A 26,838-nucleotide genomic window follows, 5' to 3' on the forward strand; every position below is an offset into this window, starting at 1 on the left:
TGCTGCCACAGTGCTGGAATGGTATCAGTGGAGCAGAGTGTGATCGAGAACCCCTGCAAATCCCATTACTTTTTTTTTTTTTTAAATTTCCCACAGATGGAAAAGATTAATGTGTTTATCCTTTGCTCTCTGAACTGCATTCACAAACATAGTAAAGTATTGTTCTGTTGTATGAACATGACTATTATTTCCAAATATATGTTGGATAGGTATTTTCTCTATTACTTGAACATCCATACTTCGGCTAAAGTAATTGTGCCTGGAGAGTACGTGAGCGCTATCCCAAAGAAGTGACCCTATCTAGTAGGTTATGGGAGGCATATGCAGCTATATGAGCTGAGACAGGTAGGGCCGATTCTGGATCAATAATCAAGAAGAGAAGCTGGGGGAATGCGAAGCGCATCTTAAGTAGTCCATCTGTCAGAAGAGGGGTGGTCAAGGTCCTGGGGAGGGCAGTGAGGTCAGAGGACATGCATGGGAAAGGCTGCGAGAGAATAACCAGAGTCTCTGGAGGGAAGGGAAAAGAATGAATATGATAACGCCTTGTGTAGTCCTGAAACTTATCTCTGTCCGCAAACCTGCATGCTGTTCAAGATAGGGGCTGTCTCTTTCGCTTTGTTTGCACCAAACATGATAAAACAAGATTCTGATTAGTCTGTCTGGGCGTTACAGCGGTATAAGTAATAAAAGGACTGAGTCTTCTCAGTGTGCTTCTGTTTATAGTAAAACATGGTTGCAGTCAAGAAACGATGCTCTCCCTTTTAATTTTACAGCTGCTTGCGGAGGACTCCTGACAAAGCTAAATGGGACTATAACCACACCAGGGTGGCCCAAAGAGTATCCTCCAAACAAAAACTGTGTGTGGCAGGTGGTTGCCCCGACGCAATACCGAATTTCAATGAAGTTTGAGTTTTTTGAGTTAGAAGGGAATGAAGTAAGTAACCGTGAACAAAGAGCTGCACAATCTGTGACACGCTAAACAGCTTCACAAGCGTTCAGAAATAGATATTGTCTTATAAAACCCTTGCTGACTCTTCATACGCTGACAATAACCATAGATATTCTTGTTTTCGTTTTGGGACTGTTTCTGGATTCTTTCAAAACAAACATGGAGAGAATAGCTCTCTTTTACATATCATCTAAATGTATACTTATTACAAGAAATTTAAAAGAAATGTTCTCTGCTGAGTCTCAGCTGACTTTTTTTTATCAACAAAGTAAAACAGAGCAAATGGCTGAGGCATATTGGAAAGAATTCAAGAGAAGAAAATCTGGAGAAACCAAATCATCTTTACAGACTATGACTACAAAGAATACACATAAGCTCTGGTTAGTGATGGAGTGAGGGAGCATTTAAATCACTTACAAGTGTCTCAATGGGGGGATTTTTTTAAAAGGAGCAGTACCCAAAATAAGGCGGAACAGAACATCATCCGTGTTTGAGCTGGGCAGCCCCCGGAGGCATGGGGGGGTCTTGTCCCCAGGGAGAGGAGAGGGGCAGGGCAGAGCCCTCCATGGGGTAAGGGCTCCTCCCTGTAGCTTCAAACAAAGTGGCGGGGGTTGCGGTGTTTTTGGGAGCAAATCAGTAAAATGTGGGTTTCAATATCAACTTTTCAGCCTCTGTTCTGCTCTGTCATACCCCTGAGTTTCCCTGCCATGCTCTTTCCATCGAGTTTATCTGGATATTCTTCACATAGTGTTAAGAACCCAAATCCCACAACATTATTTCTGACTAAAATTTATAGCAGCATATTTGATATGAGGATGGGCCATGTTTTGGGCATGAGATCTGAAGTGGCAAAAGCTGGAGTTTAATTTATAACTAAGAAACAACCCAGCCATGGTTTCTCCAAAATATCTCAAAATTATTTGCAGAGGCAGCAATGTGAGATTTTTATTATTTTTTAAAATTATTTGGGGTGGGTTCTAAAGACCATGAAATTCCAACTTTTAATGATTTATATCTTACACTCATGTCCTGTTATCTTTGTTTACAAGAACTGCAAAAGGTGTGAGAAAAACTTACAAATCCCAAAGAATTAAAATTTAATTGCCATTTGAACAAAAATGAAATCATAAACATTTTTCCTGCACTTTCTTGGTACTTAAGCCAGATTTGCAAGGAAGATACTTGGGGTATAATGAAGTTAAATCAGTTTTCTAAAGTCATACAAGACACACAACTTAAGCAATATGAAAATGTATGCATAATGTTTTTTAACATTTAGAACTTTGGTTTGATCCTCTCCTGTACTACTAAATCTCAGCTTTATGTTGTTAAATAGTAATACTAAGAATGATACTTTTGAAAATCAGAAGAAACGTATAATATATGGAACATTCCAATATATTGTCCGAGTGCAGACATAAAATGTATACATTTAGCAAATGGTCTATTTTTATTTTTTTTTAAATAGAAGTTCCTTTTAGGACCAAGCTTAATATGACTTTTCCAATATTACAATTTTAATATTTCACATTTACATTTTACAATTTTGATTTTACATTTAATTTGTAATTCTTTTTTTTAATATAGTGTAGTATGAAGGAAATCAGACCTATCTGAAATTACATTTCATTTCTAATCTAAAGCTATAAACCCATCAAAACTCACCACTGATGTATTGCTGAAATTGCTGGGATTTATTAACATTGTGAGGTAGATAGATAGATATGAAAATCACATGCATTAACATGAATTTATCTTACCATTAATATAAATCAGCATGTGGCAGTAACTCAGGTTTTATAAATCTTTGTGTTCTTTATATTGTATAAAAGTAGCGTCAACTGGATCAATCACTTTCCAACTCTGCAACATATGAAAACTGTTCCAGTAACAATGAAAATTTAATCTATGTCTAGAATGTCTTATATTCAAAAAAATTGGAAATGTTGACAATCATTTAATATTTCATAGGGAGAGCGTGCAAAACAGGCCAAAACACCCTTTTCTGTAGTTCTCCTCCAGCACCCCGACGTTTCTTTTTTGACTAGAAATTGCGATTTATCAAATACAACTTGGATTTAATGGACAATTTAAGCTCTGTATGTATCCTCCTGGCCACTGTTTTCTCTTAAGCTGTTAATTGCAGACAGCTGGGACATTTCTGATTAAATGATTGATAGTTGAGCCTAAGAAGCTTAGAAGTTTTTGGGTGGAAGGCTTTAGGTTGACCAAGGGATTATGAATTGAAAGTATTATCACGAGTAGTAGGCCTTGCATAAGGCCTTTTTATTACACTATATTATTTTATTTTTAACCTTTTAATGAAAATGACATGCATCAGCCCACCAAATTATAGCTATGCTACTGTTAAAGAAAAATGTATAGTTTTAATAGTGCAGATTTATGTATTTGGAAATAAAATAATGGCTTAAATACATTATGGTAGAAACCTGTCTTGTAAGTTTCTAAGTGAAAATATTTTTAAAAAATCTATGAGATACAAGCAGTAGAAAGTTTATAGTTTCTGGATATGTGGTTTATAGCACAAAGATAGGTATAATTTTTAGGGTGAATATTTCTAGATTTTAGTCTAATGTCACTGGAATTGTTACTTTTTAGGTTAAATGGAAACATTACTAAGCATCTTGAAATTGAGATGCTTAGCATAGATTAGTCGCTATCAAAATATAGTTTTGAACGTAATGCATATTATAGTTATGCCTTAGTGACCTTAAAATATTCTTACACAAAATCAGTGAACGTTTTTAAGCATTTGCAAATGTTTTCAGTCAGGGAAAAGTGGAAAAAAAAGATACTATTATCCTGTTATGAAGCAGCGTATACCAATCAGAGTTCTTGCACTTGTAAATAACGTCATGCTTTTCTTTTGGTTAGCCAAAAAAGAAAAATATTTTCTTTCTTTTCTCAGGTTTGCAAATACGATTATGTGGAGATTCGTAGTGGCCTTTCTTCTGATTCTAAACTACACGGTAAATTCTGTGGTACAGAAGTGCCTGAAGTTATCACCTCTCAGTACAACAACATGCGAATCGAGTTCAGATCTGACAACACTGTGTCAAAAAAAGGCTTCAAGGCACACTTCTTCTCAGGTATTGAAAATCACTCTTGTGTACCTGTGAGTGCCTCTGAGCGTACACTGACTAGCACTGAATACTATGTTTTGGTATGAAAGTGAGTGGCCTTTGCCCTTATAATTTTCCTGGTAGCGTTGCCTCTGTTATAGTTATATAAGCATAAACCACTCTCCTGTCTTAAAATACTGTTCTGAATTGTAATGTCTGTATATAGTATAAAATATATGGAATGTATATATGTGGATTTAAATAACGGCAGAGGGGAATGAACTTTGTGAGATACTGAGGAAAAAAGCAAATTTACTAAGTGTTTTTAAATTTTGATTAGATTTGTTTTTTTCCCAAGTTTTGTTGCTGTTTTTTCAAATCCCAGTTGTAATGTGATATGAATTACATACGGTGCACACTTGTGGTTTTTTCGTCTCAGGTCTCTTAATATAATGCATTAGTTATGAAATTACCACTTTGTGCTACAACATTTGTTTAACATTATGGGTACTTTCTTGCCAAACTTTGCACTACTTAATGTTTTGCAGAAGAACAGAGTTTAAGACCTTGCTCTTGCAAAAATGTGTGTCTTTTTAGTTATGAGTGTAATTTCACTGAGGCAAATCAGAGCAATGGAAGTTTATTTCTTCTGAGGACATGTATCGTTGAATAAGTTTAGACATGAGTGAAGCTGAAGATGTGAGGAAATATTTGCACAGCACTGGTCTCTGCAATTACCTGTTGGAGACTAGACTATAATAATCTGGCTGTGGCAGGAAACAACCTGGTGTTAGGAGTGGAATTTTACTTAGTGTTTTTCTTGTGTTTTTACACACACACACACATGCATAGGTATGTTATCTTGTGTAAAACAACACAACGGACCAATCCCATTCGCCCACCTCTCCGGACTGGATGTCATCCAGAAGCATTTGGCATTTGAATTCTGCCCCAAGTTTTTTGATAGCAGTTAAAAATCTGAATCTGGAGAATCCTGATTATGTTTAGCATGTAGCAAAATGTATTACTAGGCACTGTTATTAGGGTTTATTTGCTAAAGTATTTTATCAAAGCTGAAATGAAAATGGTATTTCATTGGTTAGCTTTAATAACTGATAACTATGACCAAGTAGTAAGAAACAGTGTAATGTATAAGTGATGTGGTTTGGAAAGTGAGGAAAATAACTGTCAAGACAAACAGTTTAGACTTTCAATGTTTTCTCATTATGACTACTTTGATGTTTTTCTTCAGCAATTATGAAAGATGAAAAAAAAGTGTTTCATCTTATACAAAGAAATTAAACATTTTACTTCCTCTAAAGCATATTATTTTTTCTAGTAATCACATTTCTCTGGTCGTAGTCTTTCAGATCCATCTTTACATATACTAGCACTTTTTACTTTTAAATTTATATTTTACATTAGTAAGAAGCTTTCAAGTTTTACTCGTTATTGGTAGTAAATACGTATATGCATACAACAGAGCTTCCTCCTTGCAACACTTACACAGCTAGTCATTTCATGTCGGCCTAGTACTGCCAGCAGGAATTGTCACATATTTTGACCTTTTACAAGAATAAGTACTGACATGTTCCAGTTCTAAAAATGGCCTGCAAATTAAGTTTGTTATGTATTTTCAGGATCTATACAGTTACAGCAGGTAAGATCGGCAATGGTAGCTTTGTAATTTGTGTAAGCTCTGTAGTTCAGAAGTTGCGTTTTGTGGACATGCTGAACATGTATACATTTATAGTCAGTTAAATTTTGGTTTTCTTTAAAGTGATAATTCATTGTCACAGATTTATCTATTTTAGTGATTGTTTAAATGATCTATTAATATTATGAGTGGGTTCTAGGAAAAAAATCAGGCCAATGTTATATGTTGGGGAGAGACTAGACTATCACTAATGGAGTTCAAAGCATCAAGCTGTAATCCTTCAGAACCATTATTTCCCTTGTCTTTTTCAATTCTGAATGAAATGTTCTTCCTCCTCCCCTCTCCTTCCACCTAAGTGAAAACAGGTTTTTCCTGGTAATTTAAAAAATACAAGTTTTAAATGACACCATTGATCACTGGCATAAATTCATTAGCCAAGAACAAGTCTGAATTAATGTGTTTTTTAATTAACAGAAATGTGTGATGTGTCCTGGGTATAGTATATATCTAATCCTCTTCGAAGAAAGATAGTTTGATATAAATAGTTTTTGAGTCTGTAAGTGTATAGATTTACCGAATGCTTCATAATGCATTTCTGCCATAATCTCTTCTCTCATATCATATGATTTCAGAACCTTGTGTTTTATTTTTATTCTTTCTCAGTTCTAGCAGATTCTATTCTTCTATGTTATCCGGCTTTCCCCTTTTGACAATATTTCCTGATCAAAACAGAAACTTTGTTATGCTTGAGACAAATCGAACTTCTGAACTTAAAGTATCTAAAAAGAGGTTGTCATCTCTGAATAATTCATCAGACAAAACTCTCGTGGCTGTCAGAAAACACTACCACTTTCTTACCCCTGAATTCCTTAATACGGACATAATATGCTACTGGTCTGTCAATGAAGAACGAACTTAAGACTTCAAGTATTTTACCTTTGATAGCTGATCACTGTTCAGCTGATGAAGTGGGGGTTTTTGTCTACTTATATACTTGTCTTCAGAGAACACTACTTTTAGAATGATACCTGTGGAGAAATACTTAGTGCTAGTGTCTAAGATACTTACTGGAAGGCGTTTAACTAAATTGCAGTAGAAATATTTGTAAGCATTTAGTTATAAAGACATATGCCATGAAAAAAATCAGTAATGAGTACAACACTGTATCTTGCAGTCTATTGACCAGTAAAGGGCATATGCCATGCTCAGCAAAAGAGACAGGTGGGTAAATCAGATTAGTTTGAAGATTAGGAACTGTAACGTGTTCCACAAAGCACAGCCAAAGAACTTTTTTTGCAACTCTTATGGTGGTGAATTCTGCAGCCACAGCTACTGTTGAGAAAGCATGGCCCAGCTCCAGCTCAGACGACAGAAAGCAGTTTTTGGGTGGTTGGAACCCGCTGTGATAAACTGTGAAAGCAAACAGTGACATAGGGCAACAGATGACCTGCATTAGGAAGGTATTTATGTTGATATAAGACAACATGTAATTACATTTTTGGCTGTAAAATGGTGTTAACAGCCAGACAGGTGCTACTGGAAAGTGAGAAAAACTTTTTTTTTTCACCATTCTGTAAAATTTACATTTGCTAGAACATTTCTGAAGAAAGCTCAGTTGGGAGCCATCGCAGGGATCTAGTAATCTCCAGAGACATTCTCGTGTATTTATAATTGAGTTTCTTGTGTAAAGGGAAGAAACTGGGGAGTCATGATATATTATTTTTTTAAAACTTTTTGGAATTGGCTATTAGGCTTCTAAACTAAAAGCTTCCAGTAATTAGGTTTTTATTCTTTCTCCCTCTCTCTTTCTTCTGTCTTCCCCTCTCTCTCTCTCCTGCTCTTGTCAGAAGACCTATTTGCAGTCTGCTGGGCCCATAAGACTAGAGGGGTGTAAAATAACTCCATGAATTTACTCTAGGGAGGGGAAAAGATAACAGTAATATTTTTTTTTCTGTGATGTTTCCAAGAAGATAGCCTAATCATTTCTTTAAATGAGTCTTTGTGTAGTGCTATGATTAATACCCAGTGGTAATATGTCACTAAACTGCTTCCATTTATCATAAGTTTTAGTTACCTCGATGTTTTAAATAAATACGATTCTGTGCATGATCATTCAAAACATACATGCTGTTTGATGTAATATAGAAATGAGGTTTGTAGGGACATTTTTTTCTTGGGTGATGATTCATTGAGCTGTTAAAAAGAGAAAGGTAAAATGTTTCTAGCCTTGAGCAAATTTGTTTTGGAGCACAAACTCATCTCTGGTGCCATCCTGGTACATTTTTTTCCACAGACAAGAAAGCTGCCTGCAAAGAGAAAATTTTTGTTTTTGAATCTTGCAAGGACTTGATACAGGTCCCTTCAGGCCGAGTACGTATTATTCACAGACTGGTGGCCTCTGAGGGTCTCAGAGGTACGACCATTTGTCCTCTGAATGATTCGATCTAACATTTTGTTGAGAATGGATCTTTCCCTGTTCTGAGTACTGCAATGAGAAAGGAAAGAAAGTATCCATTCAAAATGGGGAGACTCATTTCCATCTGTCAGCATAACAAATGGCTTTGTTTTTACATGGCAAAACATTTGTTCCTATAACTAATACAGACTAATTGTTTTTTCATGAATTTTGAAACTGGGCAATCAATTTGACAGAAAGTCTGTTCCGAGTTATGAAGTGTGAGGAAGGCTCGTTCAACAGTTGCATCCTTGATTAACTGTGTACAAGCAATTAATGTGTTCAAATATGTTCCAAAGCTTCTCCTTTCTACCTTCTGTCCATTGTTTTATTTCTGAGGAGGTCCAACATGGGACTGTTTGCTTATGTACTTGCCTCTTAAGAAATTATTTTACAGAATATAAGCTTATTTAATGTTAAAATACTTTTCAGTATTTTCACAGTTTGGTGGAAGATGAAAATGGACAAGGCTTTTATTTAGAATTTGTGTACCTACTCTGTACTTGAAAACCTAAATTGAATGCATTTTGAGCTTGCCTTCCATTTATTTTGTTATTTTGGTAGAAAACTAATGCTTAGGAGGGGAAATATTGAAGAGCTTTATTCATATTATATCTAATTTCTCATTTGCTTATTACTATTCTTCACTTGCAACATGGAATTAATTTATCATAGTGCTTGCTTTTGCAAAGATGAAAGATTAAAACTTTTGTTTGACATTAAATAGATTTACTCCCTCAGTTTAGGACTTGCATTGCAAGGTGCGTAAACAGTGAATTGTGGAGATTTTATGCTTCTTTCATTATCAAAATGACAACTAGTATAAACCTTTGGACGTATGATTCTGGGAGCTACCTATGTTTTCAACTGTTTCTTAACTTTCAAATCTGTTCACATCTGCAAAAAGCTTCCAAAAACTTTTGGTGCAAACAGATTTGAGATTTACAGGACAAAATGCTTGGGTCTGACTTGCAGAATTTATCTATAAATGTGCATTATCATCATGTATTATAAGTAGAAGCTGATTTTTATGGAAAGACCTGCATGTCAACAGGTCAAGTGTTGCATACGTTTTGGCAGATAAAAGCTGATGTGTATGCAATTATAATGCAGACTTCCTTTGTTGTGTTACTGAACATGAGTGTCAGTAAAGGTGGGGAAAAAATACATAAGTAAGACAACAAAAAGAGACTTAAATTATCCATAGTGGCTTGTAATCTATAGAAATTCTTACTGTGCCTACTAAAGTCTGAAACATCGCATGTTACCTTGTTTGGAGATAACGCTCGCTGCTGCTTTCCAAGGTACATGAGGCTGAAGAGAATGCATGCTCTGCATTCCAGCCCTGCACCAACTGGACCTCTGGGATGACCACAATTTCTTTGCTCTTTTTCCTCCTCTCTTTTGCATGTTGAAATGACACAGTTTGTAAGATACAGCTTGTTAATATGTGTGTGTTTTTATATATATAATATATATTTATATAGGTATATATTTTTATATCTCAGGATTTATATATGTGTCTATACATATATATGGGTATATGCATACGTATATACATGTATGTGTGTATATATATGTATTTTCAGGAGAAGTCTGCCTCTTTTAAATGGACCAGCCTCACCTAAAATGACAACAGCTGAATGACATAGAAGGGTGGCAGCTGAGGCCTCTTGCTAGAATGACAGCCTGTTAATCTAGTTTGGCTTTTTTCCATGCAATGAATTTGTAACTGTTTAATGCAGGTCATATTTCCTCCCCTACTCTCTGCTTTACTTCTAACACACTAAAAGCTCTTTTAAAGGATTATATGTTAATAAACAGAACTGCATGCTATATTGTAGATCTCCTTGAAATAATGAATGCCAGTTTCTTTTGTATGTTTTTCAATGAAATGTTTTTCTTTTTGTGATGTTCTGTAATGTCCAGATTCATTAAAAGTAAAGCACACTGTCACTCTGCTGGGAAAAAAAAAATCAACTTATTTAAAAAGTTTATGTTAAATCTTTCTTTTCTTAGTTTAATGTGCAGAGCTTGAAACCTTGTTTGGCCTACATGTTCCTTTCAACATACCACCATTAAATTCTGGAATTTGCATAAAGTTGGAATGCTTTATGTGTTGTCCATAAATCACAGTCCTGTGGTTTACTGAAATAAAGTTTTGGGTGAGATATTTATGAAATTTTACCAGCTAGACCACTTGAAATAGTAAATGCTGGTGACTGTCTTATCTCCTTTGATTTAGCTTGCTTGTTTTACTGGTGTTCCTCTCCCCTGGGAACTACCCTTCCCTTCCTAGAAAGATGAGACAGACTAGTTGTGCCATGGTGCAAGGTTGCAGGCTGAGCAATGAGTGGCTAGAACTGCCATGCTGAGAAGAGTGACTGTGCCTTAGTTTATCCTTTTCTGGACTCAAACACTGTGCTAAACCTTTTTGGTTTTGGTAAGGAGGACTTCTGCTAGCTGTGATGCTCACCCAACCTTGTTGTGTATTTCTTAGACAAGGATGAGTGCTCCAAGGACAATGGTGGCTGCCAGCACGAGTGCATCAACACGGTAGGAAGCTACGTTTGCCAGTGCCGAAATGGATTTGTGCTACACGAAAACAAACACGACTGCAAGGAGGGTAAGTAGTAAGGTATTTGAATGGGTGATTGTACAACTCTCTTACAGAAAGATCTCTGCAGCTCTCCTTCCAAGGAAGAGAAAGGTCTTGGTGATGGGGTTTAGACATTTGGGCTTAAACACTCCCCCACCCCACCTTTCCCGTCTTCTCTGTCCCCAGCATTTGTCTGTGACTGAGTTTGAGGTCCACAGGAATGCACTTTGGAAAACTTGGGATCATTGGCAGGGAGTGCTACTTTTAATAGTGCTGTGAAGCGTAGAACATTTAAAACTGTGATAGAGTATTTCTCTAATGCTGTATTAAACACAAGGATAGAGTTTGGGGAGAGAAGCTTGGGAAAGCTTTCATTTGCTCCTGTCATTAGCGGTTAGTTTCAGTGCAGTCAGATGGAAATGGTATCTGCTCTTTCTGGGTTTATTTTAGGGGACATATTCAGACAATCCAAATGCCAGTCAAGTCCCTATGCTGTCTCAAGGTGTGGCTACCTCCAAGAAAACAGTAGGCTTGGGGGCTTAAGTAGAATTTAGATTATCTGCGTGTGAACCTCAAGCATGCATTATCATGTGAGCTACTGTAACTTCTCAAGACTGTATTCTGGCATGGATTAAATTTGCAAGGAAAGATGTGACCTTTGTGAATCACTTGCATTATCACTGGTGTTGGAATTATACTTGCCTGCTCTAGAAGATTCCTCTTGAATAATTCTCTGATGTTCATAAAGCAATTTGAAATTGTAAAAATACTAAATACAAAAATGAAACTGATTTCTTTCTTGCCTTCTTTAAGTTTTAGTTATTTGTATTTATTCACAGACATACACTTCCAGTGATTCAGTTATGATGTGAATGACTAAGCTGTTCTTGGTACATACATTTAAGTATTAGCTGTTTTCTAGTTGTGTATATGGCCCTAGAAACTGCGGTTTAGAAATCAAAAGGATTGCTCTGTAGCTGCAGTATGAAAATTAGCTAGAAGAGAGAAAAATAAATCATTCAAGAAATATCATTTGAAGTTGGAGTAGCAGGATTTCTCATATAAATTTTCATACTTATTTGTATGTAGAATGGGGGGAATAGAAAAATATTCAATTAAATTTTAATACTTATGTATATTCCTTTATAATTTTTTCCAAAAGAAACCCCATCCAATGTAAACAACAGTGTATGTTTCACAACAATCAATAAACAAGCATGCTGGATTAATTGCCATAAAGTGTTTGCCAAAGGGGAAGAACATGACTGTGCACACTGAAGAGTGTGCTTAGCTGTCTTCCTAAAGATCCTTTCCCTTCAGCGGATCCCCTGACAAAAAAGAGTACTTTTCTGGCTACCTGTGAATGCAGACCCCCCAGACTAACTGATGCTATCACTGTTGGCACAGCTGAGTGTGAACAGAAGATCCACAGTCCCAACGGCATCATCATGAGTCCCAACTGGCCCGACAAGTATCCCAGTAGAAAGGAGTGCACATGGGAAATCAGTGCTACCCCGGGGCAGAGGGTCAAATTGGTGAGTTTCTGCCTACCCTTCCTTTTTCTTTTTTCTTCCATGAAACCTGCTTCTCAAATGACTATTCAACAATACGAAACTGTTACTAAACTTTACTATCAGTTTGCAGCCCAGCGGTAAGCTGTTTCAAAAATCTGCTGACTCCTGTCCATTCCTGGCCAACTGGGGCTGCTCAATATCATAGAGCTGTGAATTTAATTTTGTGGTGATTTTAAATACTCTGGACAGCAAAGGGCAGGAGGAATACTTTTCACCCGACAGACTTTACTACATCATTGTTGCAATTCATAAAATTTGCACAAAATTTTGACAAATATAACGGAGGCCATTTACCCAATCTCTAACATATAGAATAAGCAAAATTAGAAGTTATGAACAGTCCTCTCCACACACCTTTTGCATGTCTATTCTCTCCTTTTCAAGGAGGAAAAGAAAATACAAAAAACAAGAATCTGGACTTCTCATTTAAAAGTGGCTCCAAATTTTAACATAAGTAGAGGAGCAGCCTAAGTAAGTTAAGTGAAACTTTTGTGTCCAGCTGGCTGAGGACAGTGCTGGTGGCTGAAGACAGGCTAGCAGAGGTTAGGGAGCTTTGCAGACCGACTGAGGTTATCTAGACTCTGTACAAAGCTGAAGGCACACATCTGCCCAGGGGCTTTTCTGCTTTGAGATCAGCACTAGTGTTCCTTCATCTAGAGTATTCAGAGGACAGCCACAATGAAAGCTGCCTTATGTATTTTAAAATCTGATGAATTAATTTAACAAGTGATTTGGAGCAAATAAACTTGAGAGATGTGTCTGCTTCAGAAAGGTAGAATGCATAAAGCATTTGACTCTGTCCCACATGACATCCTTGTCTCTAAATTGGAGAAACATGGACTTGACGGATGGACCACTTGGTGGATAAGGAATTGGCTTGACGGCTGCACTCAAAAAGTTGTGTTCAATGGCTCGTTGTCCAAGTGGAGAATGGTGACGAGTGGAGTTCCTCAGGGGTCGGTACTGGGACCAGCACTGTTTAACATCTTTGTCGGTGACGTGAACAGTGGGATCGAGTGCACCCTCAGCAAGTTTGCTGACGACACCAAGCTGCATGGTGTGGCTGACACGCTGGAGGGAAGGGATGCCATCCAGAGGGACCTTGACAGGCTGGAGAGGTGGGCCTGTGCGAACCTCATGAAGTTCAACAAGGCCAAGTGCAAGGTCCTGCACATGGGTTGGCACAATCCCAAGCACAGCTACAGGCTGGGCAGAGAATGTATTGAGAGCAACCCCAAGGAGAAGGACTTGGGGGTGTTGGTGGATGAGAAGCTCAACATGAGCCGGCAGTGTGCGCTTGCAGCCCAGAAAGCCAATCGTGTCCTGGGCTGCATCAAAAGAGGCGTGACCAGCAGGTCGAGGGAGGTGATCCTGCCCCTCTACTCTGCTCTTGTGAGACCCCACCTGGAGTACTGCGTCCAGCTCTGGGGCCACCAACATAAGAAGGACATTGAGCTGTTGGAGTGAGTCCAGAGGAGGGCCGTGAAGATGATCAGAGGGCTGGAGCACCTCTCCTATGAGGACAGGCTGAGAGAGTTGAGGTTGCTCAGCCTGGAGAAGAGAAGGCTCCGGGGAGATCTAATTGCGGCCTTCCAGTACCTGAAGGGGCCTACAGGAAAGCTGGAGGGGGACTGTTTACAAGGGCATGGAGTGACAGGACAAGACGTAATGGGTTTAAGCTGAAGGAGGGTAGATTTAGATTAGATATTAGGAAGAAATTCTTTATGATGAGGGTGGTGAGAGACTGGAACAGGTTATCCAGTGAAGCTGTGGTTGCCCCTCCCTGGGCATAGCCAATATTGATGCAGGGATGAAAGGGATATTGTCATCTCATAACTCCTGACCTTAACCAAAACCATAACCCCTCTTACTGCTGCTGATGTGGGATCATGTGTTGATCCCTGTTCATCAGAAGGAAACTGGTAGAGCTGTTCTGGGGGATGTGGAGGTTGCAGAAAATGAGTGGTGTGCATGCTCTGTCCATTCAAATGGTGAAAAAACAGGTTTTTGGTTCAGGTGGCCTTCCTGCTGGCACTTCTGAGCAAGCCTTCTTCATCCTGTCTGAATAAACCAAAGCCAGCCAGGCATGACCTTGTTACTGTAAAAGCTTTTTCAGTACTTTTAACCTCAGCAGGCAAAATTCCAGCATTCAGCTTTCTTTGGTGAAATGTCATGTGATCTGCTTTAAAAGAAAAGGTTTTTTAATTGCCTTTTGCCAATGAAATTGGAAAACTTAGAATTTTACTAGATGGAATTTTCAAAAATACCTTCATGATTTAGAGTCTGAAATCCACTTTTCTGTGCAATCTACTATATTCCGTGTGCATAATCCCATGAAAGTCTGTCTAGTACAGCAAGATGCCATATCAATAATATTAATACCATATTTCCACTATGGATAAATATTTTTTTCTTAGATGTTCACGACATATTTAAGTTTACTCCTCACAGTTTACTTAGTCAAATTGAACAAGGAGAGAATTGGTTTCTTCATGGTAACAAACCACATGAGTTGTGAGGCTGTGCTTCCTTTTTTGAAAGGGGTGTGCATACAGAAACTAATCTTTTGTTGTGGTTGCTCTCACTCTGATAACCATTGAAAAGTCTCTTCCAGGAAAGACTGAAGTTAATCATTTGGTGTGATTAAGAAGCCTATGAAAAAATGGATATGCACTTCAGAATTTTTAAATGAAATGTGTAGATAAAGATGGCTTTGAAAATGTATGTAGCAGAGAGAGAGGTTTTCATAAGCTAATCAGCCGGATGTTTATAGAGACAGACTTAAGTGTCCCATTCAGGCAGCTATCCATAAGTGCCACCAACATATCTACTCAGTTGAGTGCTATAGATAGAAAGGGTTGGACGTTCAGAAGCTGTATGTAACATTTCTGAATACCATTCCCACTAATGAAACAATCACAATGGGGACTACTATGGTCATGGTGGGGTAAGTATTCAAAAGTATTTGTCCCAGGAAGACAGAGTGTGATTTAATTATACTACAAACTTTATTAAATCATCTGTGAACTCTGTTGGCACTAAATAATAGAGAGAAAGTTAACAGCAACTATTCAGTCATGTTCAACTTGAAGGAAAATTTGTGTCAGTTCTCCTTTTTTCAAGCTTGCTCTTAGTCCATTGCTGGGAACTGACTACTTTTTTAAAAAATGAAGATAATCTCTGGGTGTTTTGAAATATTTGAACTTTTAATATTAAGATTTGCTTTTCCTTTAAAAAACAAATTACTTTTTTTTTCTCTGTTATTGCTAGAATCAATTGTTAGAACAGATGTGGGACTTTTTTCTGTTCTTCTTTGTGGGACCCAGTATAACATGTACTGTCCCCCTGCAGGCTTAGGAATCCCAGTGATAAGTCAAATATTAAAAATAATAAGGGTGTCTTACAGTTCATGGTGAGAAGTGCTTCCCAGAGAGTGATCTTTTTGTATTGATGAGCAGTGAACAAAACTGATATAATTTACCTCTAAAAGAAAACAAAGTTTTTCAGGCTGCTCTTGGATCACATCTATTGCTCCCATTGATTCCAAGTTGGCTTGACTCAATTCTATATTTAACTAACTCCCTTACAGTTAGTCTTTCAGCTTTCTGGTTTTTTTGAGGGTTTTTTAATCCATCAGATTTTATTTGGGTATAAATGACAACACGTACTTGGCATCATAAAAGTAGGATGGCTGACTACAATTTAAGAGCAGCAGGAGGAACAGCTGTACAGCTGTTTTTACCGCCTCTGCAGTTTAATTCCCTTAATAAAACCCCAAACTTTGCTGTGAAATGAACCTACATCCACTGCATCATGCAACTCTTCACTTTTCACAAAACAAAATTGCTATTCCGGTTCTTTGGGTAAATGACTTTCTGTCAGTTCTTTCTATTGCCTTTAGGTCAACTGTTAATATAAATTACCATCACTTTTCGCACTGGCTGGATTCCACAAGTGATTTGGTAGGTCAGATTTGCTTTGGTGTACCAGCTAGAATGCATAATTCTGATATTTGCTCAGTATTTGATAGCTCAGTTTTATTAATTATTGTTTCTTAATCCTTGAGTGTGTGTGTGTTTTTTCATAAACAGTCAGCTATGTGACTACTCATGGGAACATTTGTACTTAGTGCTTTTATATGATTTTGTTGAGCAAAACAGATTTTGAATTTCACCTGAAATTGTAGGTTATTTCTGAAAATTCACAAAGATGAGTATGTATATTGCCTTCTTAGTGTTTACACGACAGAAAATTACTGGATTTTAATCTCTAGGTTTCTGGTTGAAATTTAGCCCTGGTCAAAAAACTTTTATCTGAAACGTCTTAAATGTCCCCTTGAAATAAATTTGTTGGTACCAGTCCAGTCTTGGAAGACACTCTTCCATATTTGAAAAGTAGGTATTAGTTGTATGTGTTTTAGCAGTTTCTGTAGGGTATGGTATACACCTTTGGGAAATGCCTTTGGTTGGACAGTCTGAGTTTTGAGAAATATAAATTCCAAAAGTTTTGAAAAGTGAGTTGGTCAGGCTCTGCTCCGAAGGACTTGCAATCTACAATTTTAATAAACCCAAATTTGTCCTTAGAAGCTGCCACGAGCCTTAAGAGAGCCTGAGAATCCCTAGGAGCTCAGAAGCTAAGATAAAAGTTTTGAAGTGTAGAAGAAACATCATGGATTTGAAAAGAAGTAAAATCTGCAATTACTGTGTTCAAAATATGGCAGCAATTCGAATCTTCTTGGGAGGGCTGAGAACAGCAAAAGAGTCTGCTGAAGTTTTTTTAGTAAACAATCAACAAAATTTTGCTGTTTTTCACAGTGATTTCACTAGCAAATATATGATCTTAGCATGAAAGGTGCAGCCTGAAATACTGTTAGTGCTGTAATAATAAAAAATAGATCTCTAAATGTTAGATTAGAAAATTCAAATTTCATGCATAACCATTCATGTAGAAAGGTCATTCCTGAAGGCTTTAGTTGTGGTGTGAGGTAAAAAAAAAAAAAAAAAAAAAGGGGAGGAGGGGGCATTATGTTTTGCAGATGTTTCAATCAGTCCTGAACCATCTGAGGAACCAATAGATTTCCTGCTTTTTATGGTTTTGAATGTTCTGTGAAATTTGGAAGTAATCTACAATGGTACAAATTCAATAGAAAAGTCACAGTAATCTAGATTTAATATTCTGTTCTGGATACTCATTGGCTGTAAAGATTCTAATCCCTTTTTATATGAAGGATGATGCCCTCTTAAAATTCACTTAATTATCTTTCCACTTTCGCAAAATCAGTATGGTATTCAAAGCTACAGGTTTGTAGGGGCAGTATTGCTAAAATCTGTCATTTTAACTACACCTGCTTTGTATTCTGAAACATACTATCGGTACATACGTACCATATAAGGATAGTAAATATAGTACTACATTGAGTCATTTTGGTTTTTCCCCCCCCTAGACCTTCAATGAATTTGAAATAGAACAGCATCAAGAATGTGCTTACGACCACTTGGAAGTGTTTGATGGTGAAAGTGAAAAATCACCAATTCTGGGACGTTTATGCGGCAATAAGATACCAGATCCTCTCATTGCTACTGGCAACAAAATGTTTCTCCGCTTTATTTCTGATGCATCAGTTCAAAGAAAAGGCTTCCAAGCAACGCATTCTACAGGTCAGAAAATTAGGATGTACTTTACTAATAACTTCCCCTTTGTTTCATTTCTTTTCTAGGAATGGGATGAGTTAACAGATAAGACAATGTTACAACTACATGTAATGAAACCTTAAGAAAAGTAGGAAAGTCTGAGATTGCAGAAAGTATTCTCTAATATTTTAGACGTTTCTTTCTCCTTTTCTCTCTCTCTTTGTGTGTGTGTGTCAATTTTATAGGTAAACGATTAAAAGATTTTGAAACAAAATCTGATAAAAAGAAGATATTGGCATAGAAAGATTCATGCCATTAGTTTGTGAAAGATTCAATAGCTTTTCATTGTATTTCTAATAGCAATACCTCAGTGGGGCATGTGATGCACCTCTATTACTTTCCTGTTCTAACTTAAACAAAAGTCTGGGGTTTGTGTAAACAGCTATTACTTTCCTGTAGAACTAAAAAAGGAAGATAAGCTAAAGAAAAATAAGAAAAAACAATACTGAAGACTTTCTTAAGACTTGAAGAATATAATCTCCTTGAAATTTACCATCTAATTTGTTCTTTGGCAGAAATCACTGAAATTAAGAATAGTGTTTTGCAATTGCATTAATAGATTTCTTGGGACATTTTCATACTGTGTACATTATTTTCCTGAAGTTGCTTGGCTTACAGTGGCCCCTAGTGCTGACTCTCTGAAATTCCAATGCTTGCTGTAAGACGAGGGTTTTTCTTTGTTGTTTTCTTCTTCAGACATAATGTCTATCTTTACTTTCATTCTTATTCATCCAGTATTTGGCAATAAATATGAATGCAGAAAATATTTATAAATGTCTGTGCTGGTACATAAGATTTACTGACAGGTAGCAGTTATTAATAGAAGGTAGTAATCAAGGTGATTAGTCACTGTTAATACCATTTGATATTATCCAGAGTATTCACTAAGTTGATGTGTAGTGCTAAGCTAACAAAACCTCATATGTCAATGTAGGCATTTTCTCTTTTTTTCCTTCTTCTTTGTTAAGAATAATTCTAAAACTTTGTTAATTTAATTTCCCTTCAGAGAAAGGCAGTAAGCAATAGTATATGAACTATTCACTCTTCGTGACCTGGACCTGGAAAGTGAAAAGTTTAGCTACCTGTAATTCAATTTGTTTTTCTTGTGGGAAATCCTCTTCTACAAGCATGCCATTGTTTGCCTTCCCTACTGCAGTAACCCCTTCCCTTAGATGGAAAATTAAATAGAAATGGTAGTAATTACTCATTTTTAAATTACCTCGAGGTAAATATTTAAAGGTCAGAACTCTTGTTAGAAACAGGTTTTGTAAAACTACTGTCTCATTTATTCTTCTCATTTTCAATTTGCTGAATTGGAGCACTCGTTATATTGAAATAAGTTCAAATTTGTATTCCCTAGCTTCTGAAGATTGCTATTTATATTATGACTTAATGGAATTTATATTTTTATATATATATTTATCTGCTGAGTTTTATGTGCCTTAAATGTAAAAACTTTCTTAGCATGCATAATAGTGCTTTTCTGAGAAAGTCTGAAGAATAGAATCTACCCAGTTTGTAAGTGTTGTAAAAATTAGAAAGTTTGCCTCCTTAAGAGAGGACATTTATTTCTGTCAACTGCTGTTGCACCAACTGCTCGCTAAGTTGAACAGCACATCTCCAGCATGTGCTTTTTTACCATTTAGTGAGAGACAACTTGGATCTTGTAGCCTTTTCCTGTGGTCTTGAGCCAAACACAGATGCTCCGAGGGAATTTTACCTCTGTGCTTTGGGGACGCATGTGAATGAATAGATGTCTAACAAGTGTATAGGTAGTGGGTTGTATTTCTTTATTTTATTTTTTCTAGCAAATAATAATTGACAGTATGCAATGGAAGTAGGCGTGGTTGTGCTGAATCCTGCATAGCTGTGCAGACAGACAGGGAGAGCTGAGGAAGCTGCTGCCTTCACTTCTGACCTCTGGGCAGAACTCACTCAGTAGAAGGGCCCATGTAATAGAACAGCAGAGAAAGAGTAACTGGATCCTATGCCCAAAGGTGTCTATGCTGCTGTATTCCCAGCATCTTCAGGATTTAATGGCCTCTTATCCTAGTAGATGCTGCTGCTGATGTTGATTTCCCTTCTGTGACACTTTTTTGGCTTGAAATAACTATCCAAATAGCAATTGAAATATCCAAATATTCCATTGAATATTAAAAAAAACCCAACAAAAACCACCAAAAAAACCCAAACCGGATAAAAGTGTAGCAGCAGGGGCAATAAAGTTTCAAAAAATAGATTGGATAGAAAGGCAAAACTTATAAAATGCTGCTTTTAAAGTGCAACACAGTTTTAGAAAGAGATTCTCCTATATTTTCCCTCTCAGAAAAGGCATAACCCATTCAAAAGGAATTTACAAAAATGGTCCTGACAGAACATTAAGCATCATTGCTCAGGGAGTGATTTGGTTGCCCTAACACAGGCATCTGGTTCCCTTCTGGACAGCCTCATTTATGTTCCATGGCCTCCAGCCACTGCTGCAGGAGGTTCCAGGTCTGTTGTAGGTCCTGTTCCTATTTGTCAGTCCTGGGAGGATGCCTCTGACAAATTTGGGCTTCTCAGGTGTCACTCAGTGTAGGATCCTCTGTCGCTTCCAAAATGACTACAATTATTCATTATGGCAATGCTGAATCAAACTTATAATCTTGTTTCACTAGTTCAGATAGTGTGAGTTTAAGCTTTTCCTGTCTGTCCAGCTTGCTAAACAGTCGAGAGACTGCTGCTTGATTTTCTCTTATGTTTGCAAGAAGCCTAAAAACCCCTAGAAAGGTCAGGAAACAAGAAAAAGTTTTTTGTTCCTTAGCTGATCTAGAAAAAAGTCTTTCACCTAAGGCTGTCAGATCAACAGCATCTTACAAGTCAGATATAATTCATTACGGTCAGATGCGTACGTCGTACCTACAGCAGAGCAGCCCCGACACAATGGAAGGCGTGATGGTCGGTGCAGCTAGGTTAGTTCTGATGTCAAGGCTAAGGAAGCGCTGCTACGTGGCACTGCTCTGTTCTGCACAGACCCGTCCCACGTGTCCTAATGCAGCGCTGCATTGTGCAGGCTGGATGTAGGTTTTTTGAAACTACAACTTAGACCTTAAGAAATTGAAAATCTGACTTGTAATTTCTAAAATCAGTACTTTATCTTAAAATACAAGGCTGTAATCCATGGGATGAGGACAGAGAAAAAGGAATTGCCATTTTCTGCCATTGCTAGTATGGCTACAACTTTCCTTTAAGCTCCTGTCCACTGTAGCAAGCAGAGGGAAACAATGCAGACAGTTCATTAAACATTTTCTCCTTAGCAGCTGTTCTGTGTCTGAAGCAGGCAGATGTTCTTACTGTTGGCAACAGTCCAGTAAAAAAAAAAAAAGGAAGTAAATGAAATCAAGAAAAAAACCCCAGTAAATTAGAAAACCAATAAGAAATAACTGTTTGATCGATCTGTTTGAACTATCTCTTTTGACTAATTTTCTTTATTATATGCTCTTATTTGTTTTTTAAAAGCAAAAAAATTTTGAAATTTCAAATTGAACAACAGATCATGCATAATGGATTACTCTACTTCCATATTTTTATTTCCTGCTTTGATTCCTTTATTTTCTTATTAAGAAAAAACACCATGCTTATAAAAAATAAGAATTTGCTCATTACTGTCATTAATTCCCAGCTGAAACGTGATTCCTCACAATATAACATTGCAATTGGTCATGTTTAGTGTGGATGGAGTCCATGACACTGAAGTCAAATTCAAATTATCAATTCACCAAAGCTTAGAAATGTTTGAATCTTGCAATGTTTTCCAGGTTATTTTAAAATGATCAATTTATAATAGCTACATTTGATCAAAATGCAGACGGAATTATCTGTTCGTTTATTTATAAACATTGAATCTAAACTTGTGAATCTCAGGTTTTTGTTCAAGCTCATTTGTACTTGGTGGTTTTATGGGTGCTGTAAGAGATGGATTGTTCTTGATGAGAAATGAGAACAAAATTATGCTGTTTTCATTTAAATCTTTGTAGCTGTAAAGAAAAAAAAAGCCTCCACCCATAATGGAGGAAACATAATAAACAATGCATTTTTTTCTTTGAAGTCCAATTTTCCATCTATTGCTGGTTACACTGTAGTAGAATTTGTAATTGACAAATGCATAACACCTATACATTTAAGTTACTGTAGAAGCTGAATTCACTTTAGGGTAGAATATTAGTCTGAACCACATTCCTTACAACTTTAGTGTTCTCTGCCTTTTGGTCTTTCAGTTGACAATGGTGAAATATGCTCAATTTTCTGTAGTTACAAACCAGAATTTATATAGGGAAGACTCAGAATGATGGATTTGTATTCATACTGGGTAGTACTTCACTCTGTACTTTGTTTGATTGACCTGCTTGTGGCATAAAAATGCACTCAGCCTGAATGAGTGGCTGGGCATCTATGAAAAGAAAATGCTAATTTGCACTGAATAAGCTTCTTCGTCCTTATTTTTTTTTCTTCTGTTCAGAGTGTGGTGGTCGGCTGAAAGCTGAAACCAAGCCCAAAGATCTGTACTCGCATGCTCAGTTTGGCGATAACAACTATCCGGTTCAGGCGGACTGCGACTGGCTGCTGGTGGCAGAGCGCGGCTATCGAGTCGAGTTAATGTTTCAGACTTTTGAGGTTGAAGAAGAGGCAGACTGTGGTTATGACTATGTGGAGCTCTTTGATGGTCATGATAAGACAGCTTTGAGACTTGGGAGATTTTGTGGATCTGGGGTAAGTAAGCAGGTACTGAAGTTTTTACTTCCACAATAAAAAGAAAAAGAAGGGGCAGAGGAAGGAAAGGGATGAGAAGGGATGAGATTTAGTTACTGTACCTTATAATGAAGATACTAGATTATCTGTTCTGGGTTATTGTTTTTTTAAATATAAATTTCCAGACATGTAGTACAAGCATTCCCTTGAAATATTTTCAACAATATTCTTATCTAGTTTTTCATCAAATTATTGTAATCTTATGTTAAACTGTAGGTAGCTGGCAGTGGAGTGTTTAACAGCACCCCAAAAAAAGTTAACAGCATTTTCCCTTAGAGGGAGAGAAATGCACTGGTGTTGAAAATTATCACATTAAAATTCTTTCAATTTGAATGAAGAAGCCACATTTTGTAGGGGCAGGGAGCTTGGGAAGCATTTATAATATGCTCATCTACTATTTAAATCTGATTTCTGGGGGGGGAGGGGGGGGAGAAAAGTGCTCCTAAACTGTGTGATGAATACGGGCCTTAAGAAAGCCTTGTCATCCCAAATGTATCTCTAACACGTTTTAACTGTGAGACGTGGAGGAAATTGGCCAGGTGACATCCTGAAAAGGGTGTATCCTATTTCTCCTTTTAGACTTGTATTGTTCTGTTGGCTGCCTGCCTTGAGAAGGCTGGTGCAATGATCTCACAAGTCTTCATCAATTCTTTATACATGTGAAAATACAAGCACACTTTCATACGTATACCCTTTGCCTAGATAAAGGGTTTGAAAGCCTTTACATAAGACCGTAGGAACGCTTAATTAACTGCGTGACACTTTTTTGGATTCAGCCACAGTGCTGGATCAAACATCTCAGTTGCTCAGACAAATTACCTGTAAGCTGGCTTAAATCCTTTTAGGGCATTTTTTGAACACTCAGAGATGCAGGAAAGGTGCTACCACTGAACTGTAGGCAATTTGTTCTAAGGGAAATGCTACAGCTGAGCCCAGCATCTACTAATTTACACAAAACAATGCCTTTCTTTGCATATTGCCTTATTTTACAAGTAGGAGGGCAGCAAACTGGAGAATAGCCCAATTTCAGGCTGATTTCTTTTTTTAGGGGGAAGTGGGCAGCGGGGGTGTGTGGGGGTGGTGGTGGTTGGGTTTTGTTGTTGGTTTGGTTTGGTTCTGGTAAGATATGGATGAATGGCTTCAGAGGCCATTCCAAAGCAAGCACATAGGAAAGATGGAATTAAATAGAAAAGCTATTGAAAGCAAAATAATCCAAGATGAAGTGAGCAAAGGGCACTGCCAGTATACATTAACACCTCCTCAACTTCAGAAAAAGGACTTGGTAGTTCAGCTGGTACTTCTGATCAATGTGCTTTAGTAATAAGACAGGTCATCATGAGGGCTATGAAGAATAAAATGGAAAATAGGTACTGGAGTACTTTGTTTATCTTGGAGTTATAATAGGTACTGGAGTTACTTGCTTATCTTATTACTGGAGTAATTTGTTTAATTTAGAATATTGTTTATGGTCCTGCCCAGTCACTTACATGACTCAGAAGAACTACAGAAGACATCTGGGAAGGACAAAAGAATGAGAAGCTTTGTTCTCTGTCTCATAAGAAAAGATTGTAGATACATTCAATACAAATTAAATACAAAAGGGAAATGTCCATTAAAAAAAAAAAGTGAATGAAAGGTATAAATACACAGAATGGACAGTTAATTTGTTTGTTTATTCATTTATTTTAGCCACCAGAAGAAATTTATTCAGCAGGGGAAGCTCTTTTACTTCACTTTCACACTGATGATACAATCAACAAGAAAGGATTTCATATACGATATAGAAGTATAAAATATCCAGATAGTGTGCACACCAAAAAATAACACGAGAACCTCTATGCCAGAAAAAGAGAGTGAGAAAGAAAGAACACACAGAGGAAAGGAAGGCGTGTCTTTTTTTTTTTAAACTGAAATTATTAGCACAAATGTTTTATATGAGTTCAGTTGAAATGATGACTTATAAGACCAGAGACTGAAATAAAATTAAAAAAATCAACAAACACCTATCCCAGTGGAATAGACAAGATGATAGATGATGATGTGCGGGCTCCATACTTGACTGTCTCTGCAAAGCTTGAGAAAGGACTTTGCACGCACGGAGAATGTAAAAGCTTTTGTTCACGGTTTGACATTTGTCATAGATGCGTGCAGATTCAATCAGTTGCATTCAGGGGAAGTGACCCTGCAGATCGTTCTTCCTTCTGACAATTGTACGGTGTCCAGGAGGAAAAAAAGCGCTTTCAGGTCACACACTCAAAATACTGTCCTTATATCTAGTTGCTTTGACTTTGTATCCTGCGTACGGTGTGTACAAGGACTTGAAAGAAGATATGAAATGGGAAGATCTTCCTGTGTTGTTCTGTATTTTTTACAAATTCATCTGTCATATCAGGTTATCAGTATTTTGAAACTGGAAAATTCTACTTCTGAAACATAACTGATCTTTAGAGTATTTTGTTTTACTAATGACTGAGAAGTCTGAACTGTTACATCAGTCATCACTAGTTGACCAAGCACTAGTTGACTGAATTTGAACAGTGTAAGCATCTGAAAATGTTTGGTTTACTGGTTAAGTAAGCTATCTCTGATGATGTGCTCTTATTTTGCACTGAACATAGAAAGAGACTGAGAAGAAAACCTGACCTGAATCAAAGTCTGTATCCATGAGAAACAGAAATAGTCAAGGATGTCTGAAACTCCTCCTACTGAATTTGTTTTTAGCAGTCCATTTGGAACCACTACTAAGCTTTATTTCTTCGGACCTCTTTGTGAATGAGCTAATTGTCTGGGTTAGCTAATCAAAAATGAAGCTGCAGTAGTATCCAAGAGGGAGGTTTCCCAAAGAGGTTTTTTTTCTGGGAGTAAGAGATTCTGTGATGGCGAAAAAAGCAAAACAAAACAACAGACCCAGGATTTGTTTGTTATCAAGAGTGAATTCTTATGGTGCTATTCCATGAACATTAAAAACAAAAACAAACCAAGAAGTTTTAGACTTTTGAGCCAACAGCTTGCAGATCATGAATGTCTCACTACACCTGGCTGCATCTGAAGGAGGAAGGCTTTACTGCTCCAGGGGAGAGCGGGTTGTAACGGCAGCGCTAGTTCTGTGGAACAACTACTACTATTGCCTTAGAATCCTCGCACACGGTCAGACAGATCTTCCTGTAGATTCACCTCTAATTTGATTAATAATTCGATGACTTGGACATCTTAGCATATGCTAACAAAAGCATCTTCAAGCAAAAGCCCCATCTGCAGAGCGAGATCATCTGCTGTAAATACAGTGACCTGCTTTTGATGTAGAGATATGTTACGTTTAGAACTGAGATATTCTATGTGCTTTAGGCCATACATGGCTTTAGTCATAATGTATATGCATTATGTAAGTATTGTATGAATGAGTGCTCCAGGGGAGTGAGAGGTATTGTATGGGTGAAAATTGAATTGTTTCTTTATGTGCCAAGTTCTATCAGGACCCTGTTTGACTGTAGCAACTTTTCTTTAAAGGCTTCATAGACAGATAACAAGGACTTCTAGTTGGCAAGAATCAAGTTTAAATGAAGTATTATGTTTCACTTACAAGAAATATTATTTTGATATCCTTTGATGTAAGTTGCTACTCAGATTAGCTTAGTTTCTGTTACCTTACTATGAACATACATTGGCACTAATAAATCTGATCTTTTTTTATAAAAATAAAACCCAAATGTCTGTATAGGTGTCTTTGGTTGTTTTAACACCACTATTGCTGCTCATATATTACTGCTTTCCTTTCCAGACAGTTTATGTGTGTGAAGTTCAAAAACTGAATAATTTCTTTGTTTTTATAATGCTGCTCCACTGTCCTGTTTGGTTCATTTTTCAGGGTGTTTGCACAAGAAGTTAACCGCAAACATCATCTCCAGGATCTTTTACTACAAAATTCTGGCAGATATATTACTATAGTTTCAAAAAATTGTATTCTTAGCTTTGATACATAATTTATCAGCTGGGTGGAATACCAGTGCTCAAATTTCTGAAAGGAAAAGCAAGCAGCAGCAGTG

The 26,838-nt window shown here is 37.1% G+C and overlaps 1 protein-coding gene across 6 annotated transcripts in view; it reads left to right on the plus strand.

Moving 5' to 3' along the window:
* The window catches only part of TLL1 (tolloid like 1), a 141,668-nt gene extending 115,160 nt beyond the window's left edge, over nt 1-26,508 (plus strand). For 5 of the 6 annotated variants that reach the window (XM_075751826.1, XM_075751828.1, XM_075751827.1 and 2 more), the window contains 7 exons: nt 774-934; nt 3,879-4,059; nt 10,645-10,770; nt 12,151-12,278; nt 17,761-17,974; nt 22,506-22,756; nt 24,485-26,508. In XM_075751826.1, the coding sequence (XP_075607941.1) occupies nt 774-934; nt 3,879-4,059; nt 10,645-10,770; nt 12,151-12,278; nt 17,761-17,974; nt 22,506-22,756; nt 24,485-24,619 (1,196 nt within the window). In that variant the 3' untranslated portion in view covers nt 24,620-26,508. Of the gene's footprint in view, nt 1-773; nt 935-3,878; nt 4,060-10,644; nt 10,771-12,150; nt 12,279-16,218; nt 16,280-17,760; nt 17,975-22,505; nt 22,757-24,484 lie in introns of those variants that run through there. The other variant, XM_075751829.1, reaches the window with a different exon arrangement.
* Nucleotides 26,509-26,838: the final 330 nt, after the last annotated feature.

This window comes from Balearica regulorum, chromosome 4 (assembly GCF_011004875.1).
Source record: "Balearica regulorum gibbericeps isolate bBalReg1 chromosome 4, bBalReg1.pri, whole genome shotgun sequence".
In the NCBI taxonomy this organism is placed as follows: Eukaryota; Metazoa; Chordata; class Aves; order Gruiformes; family Gruidae; genus Balearica; species Balearica regulorum.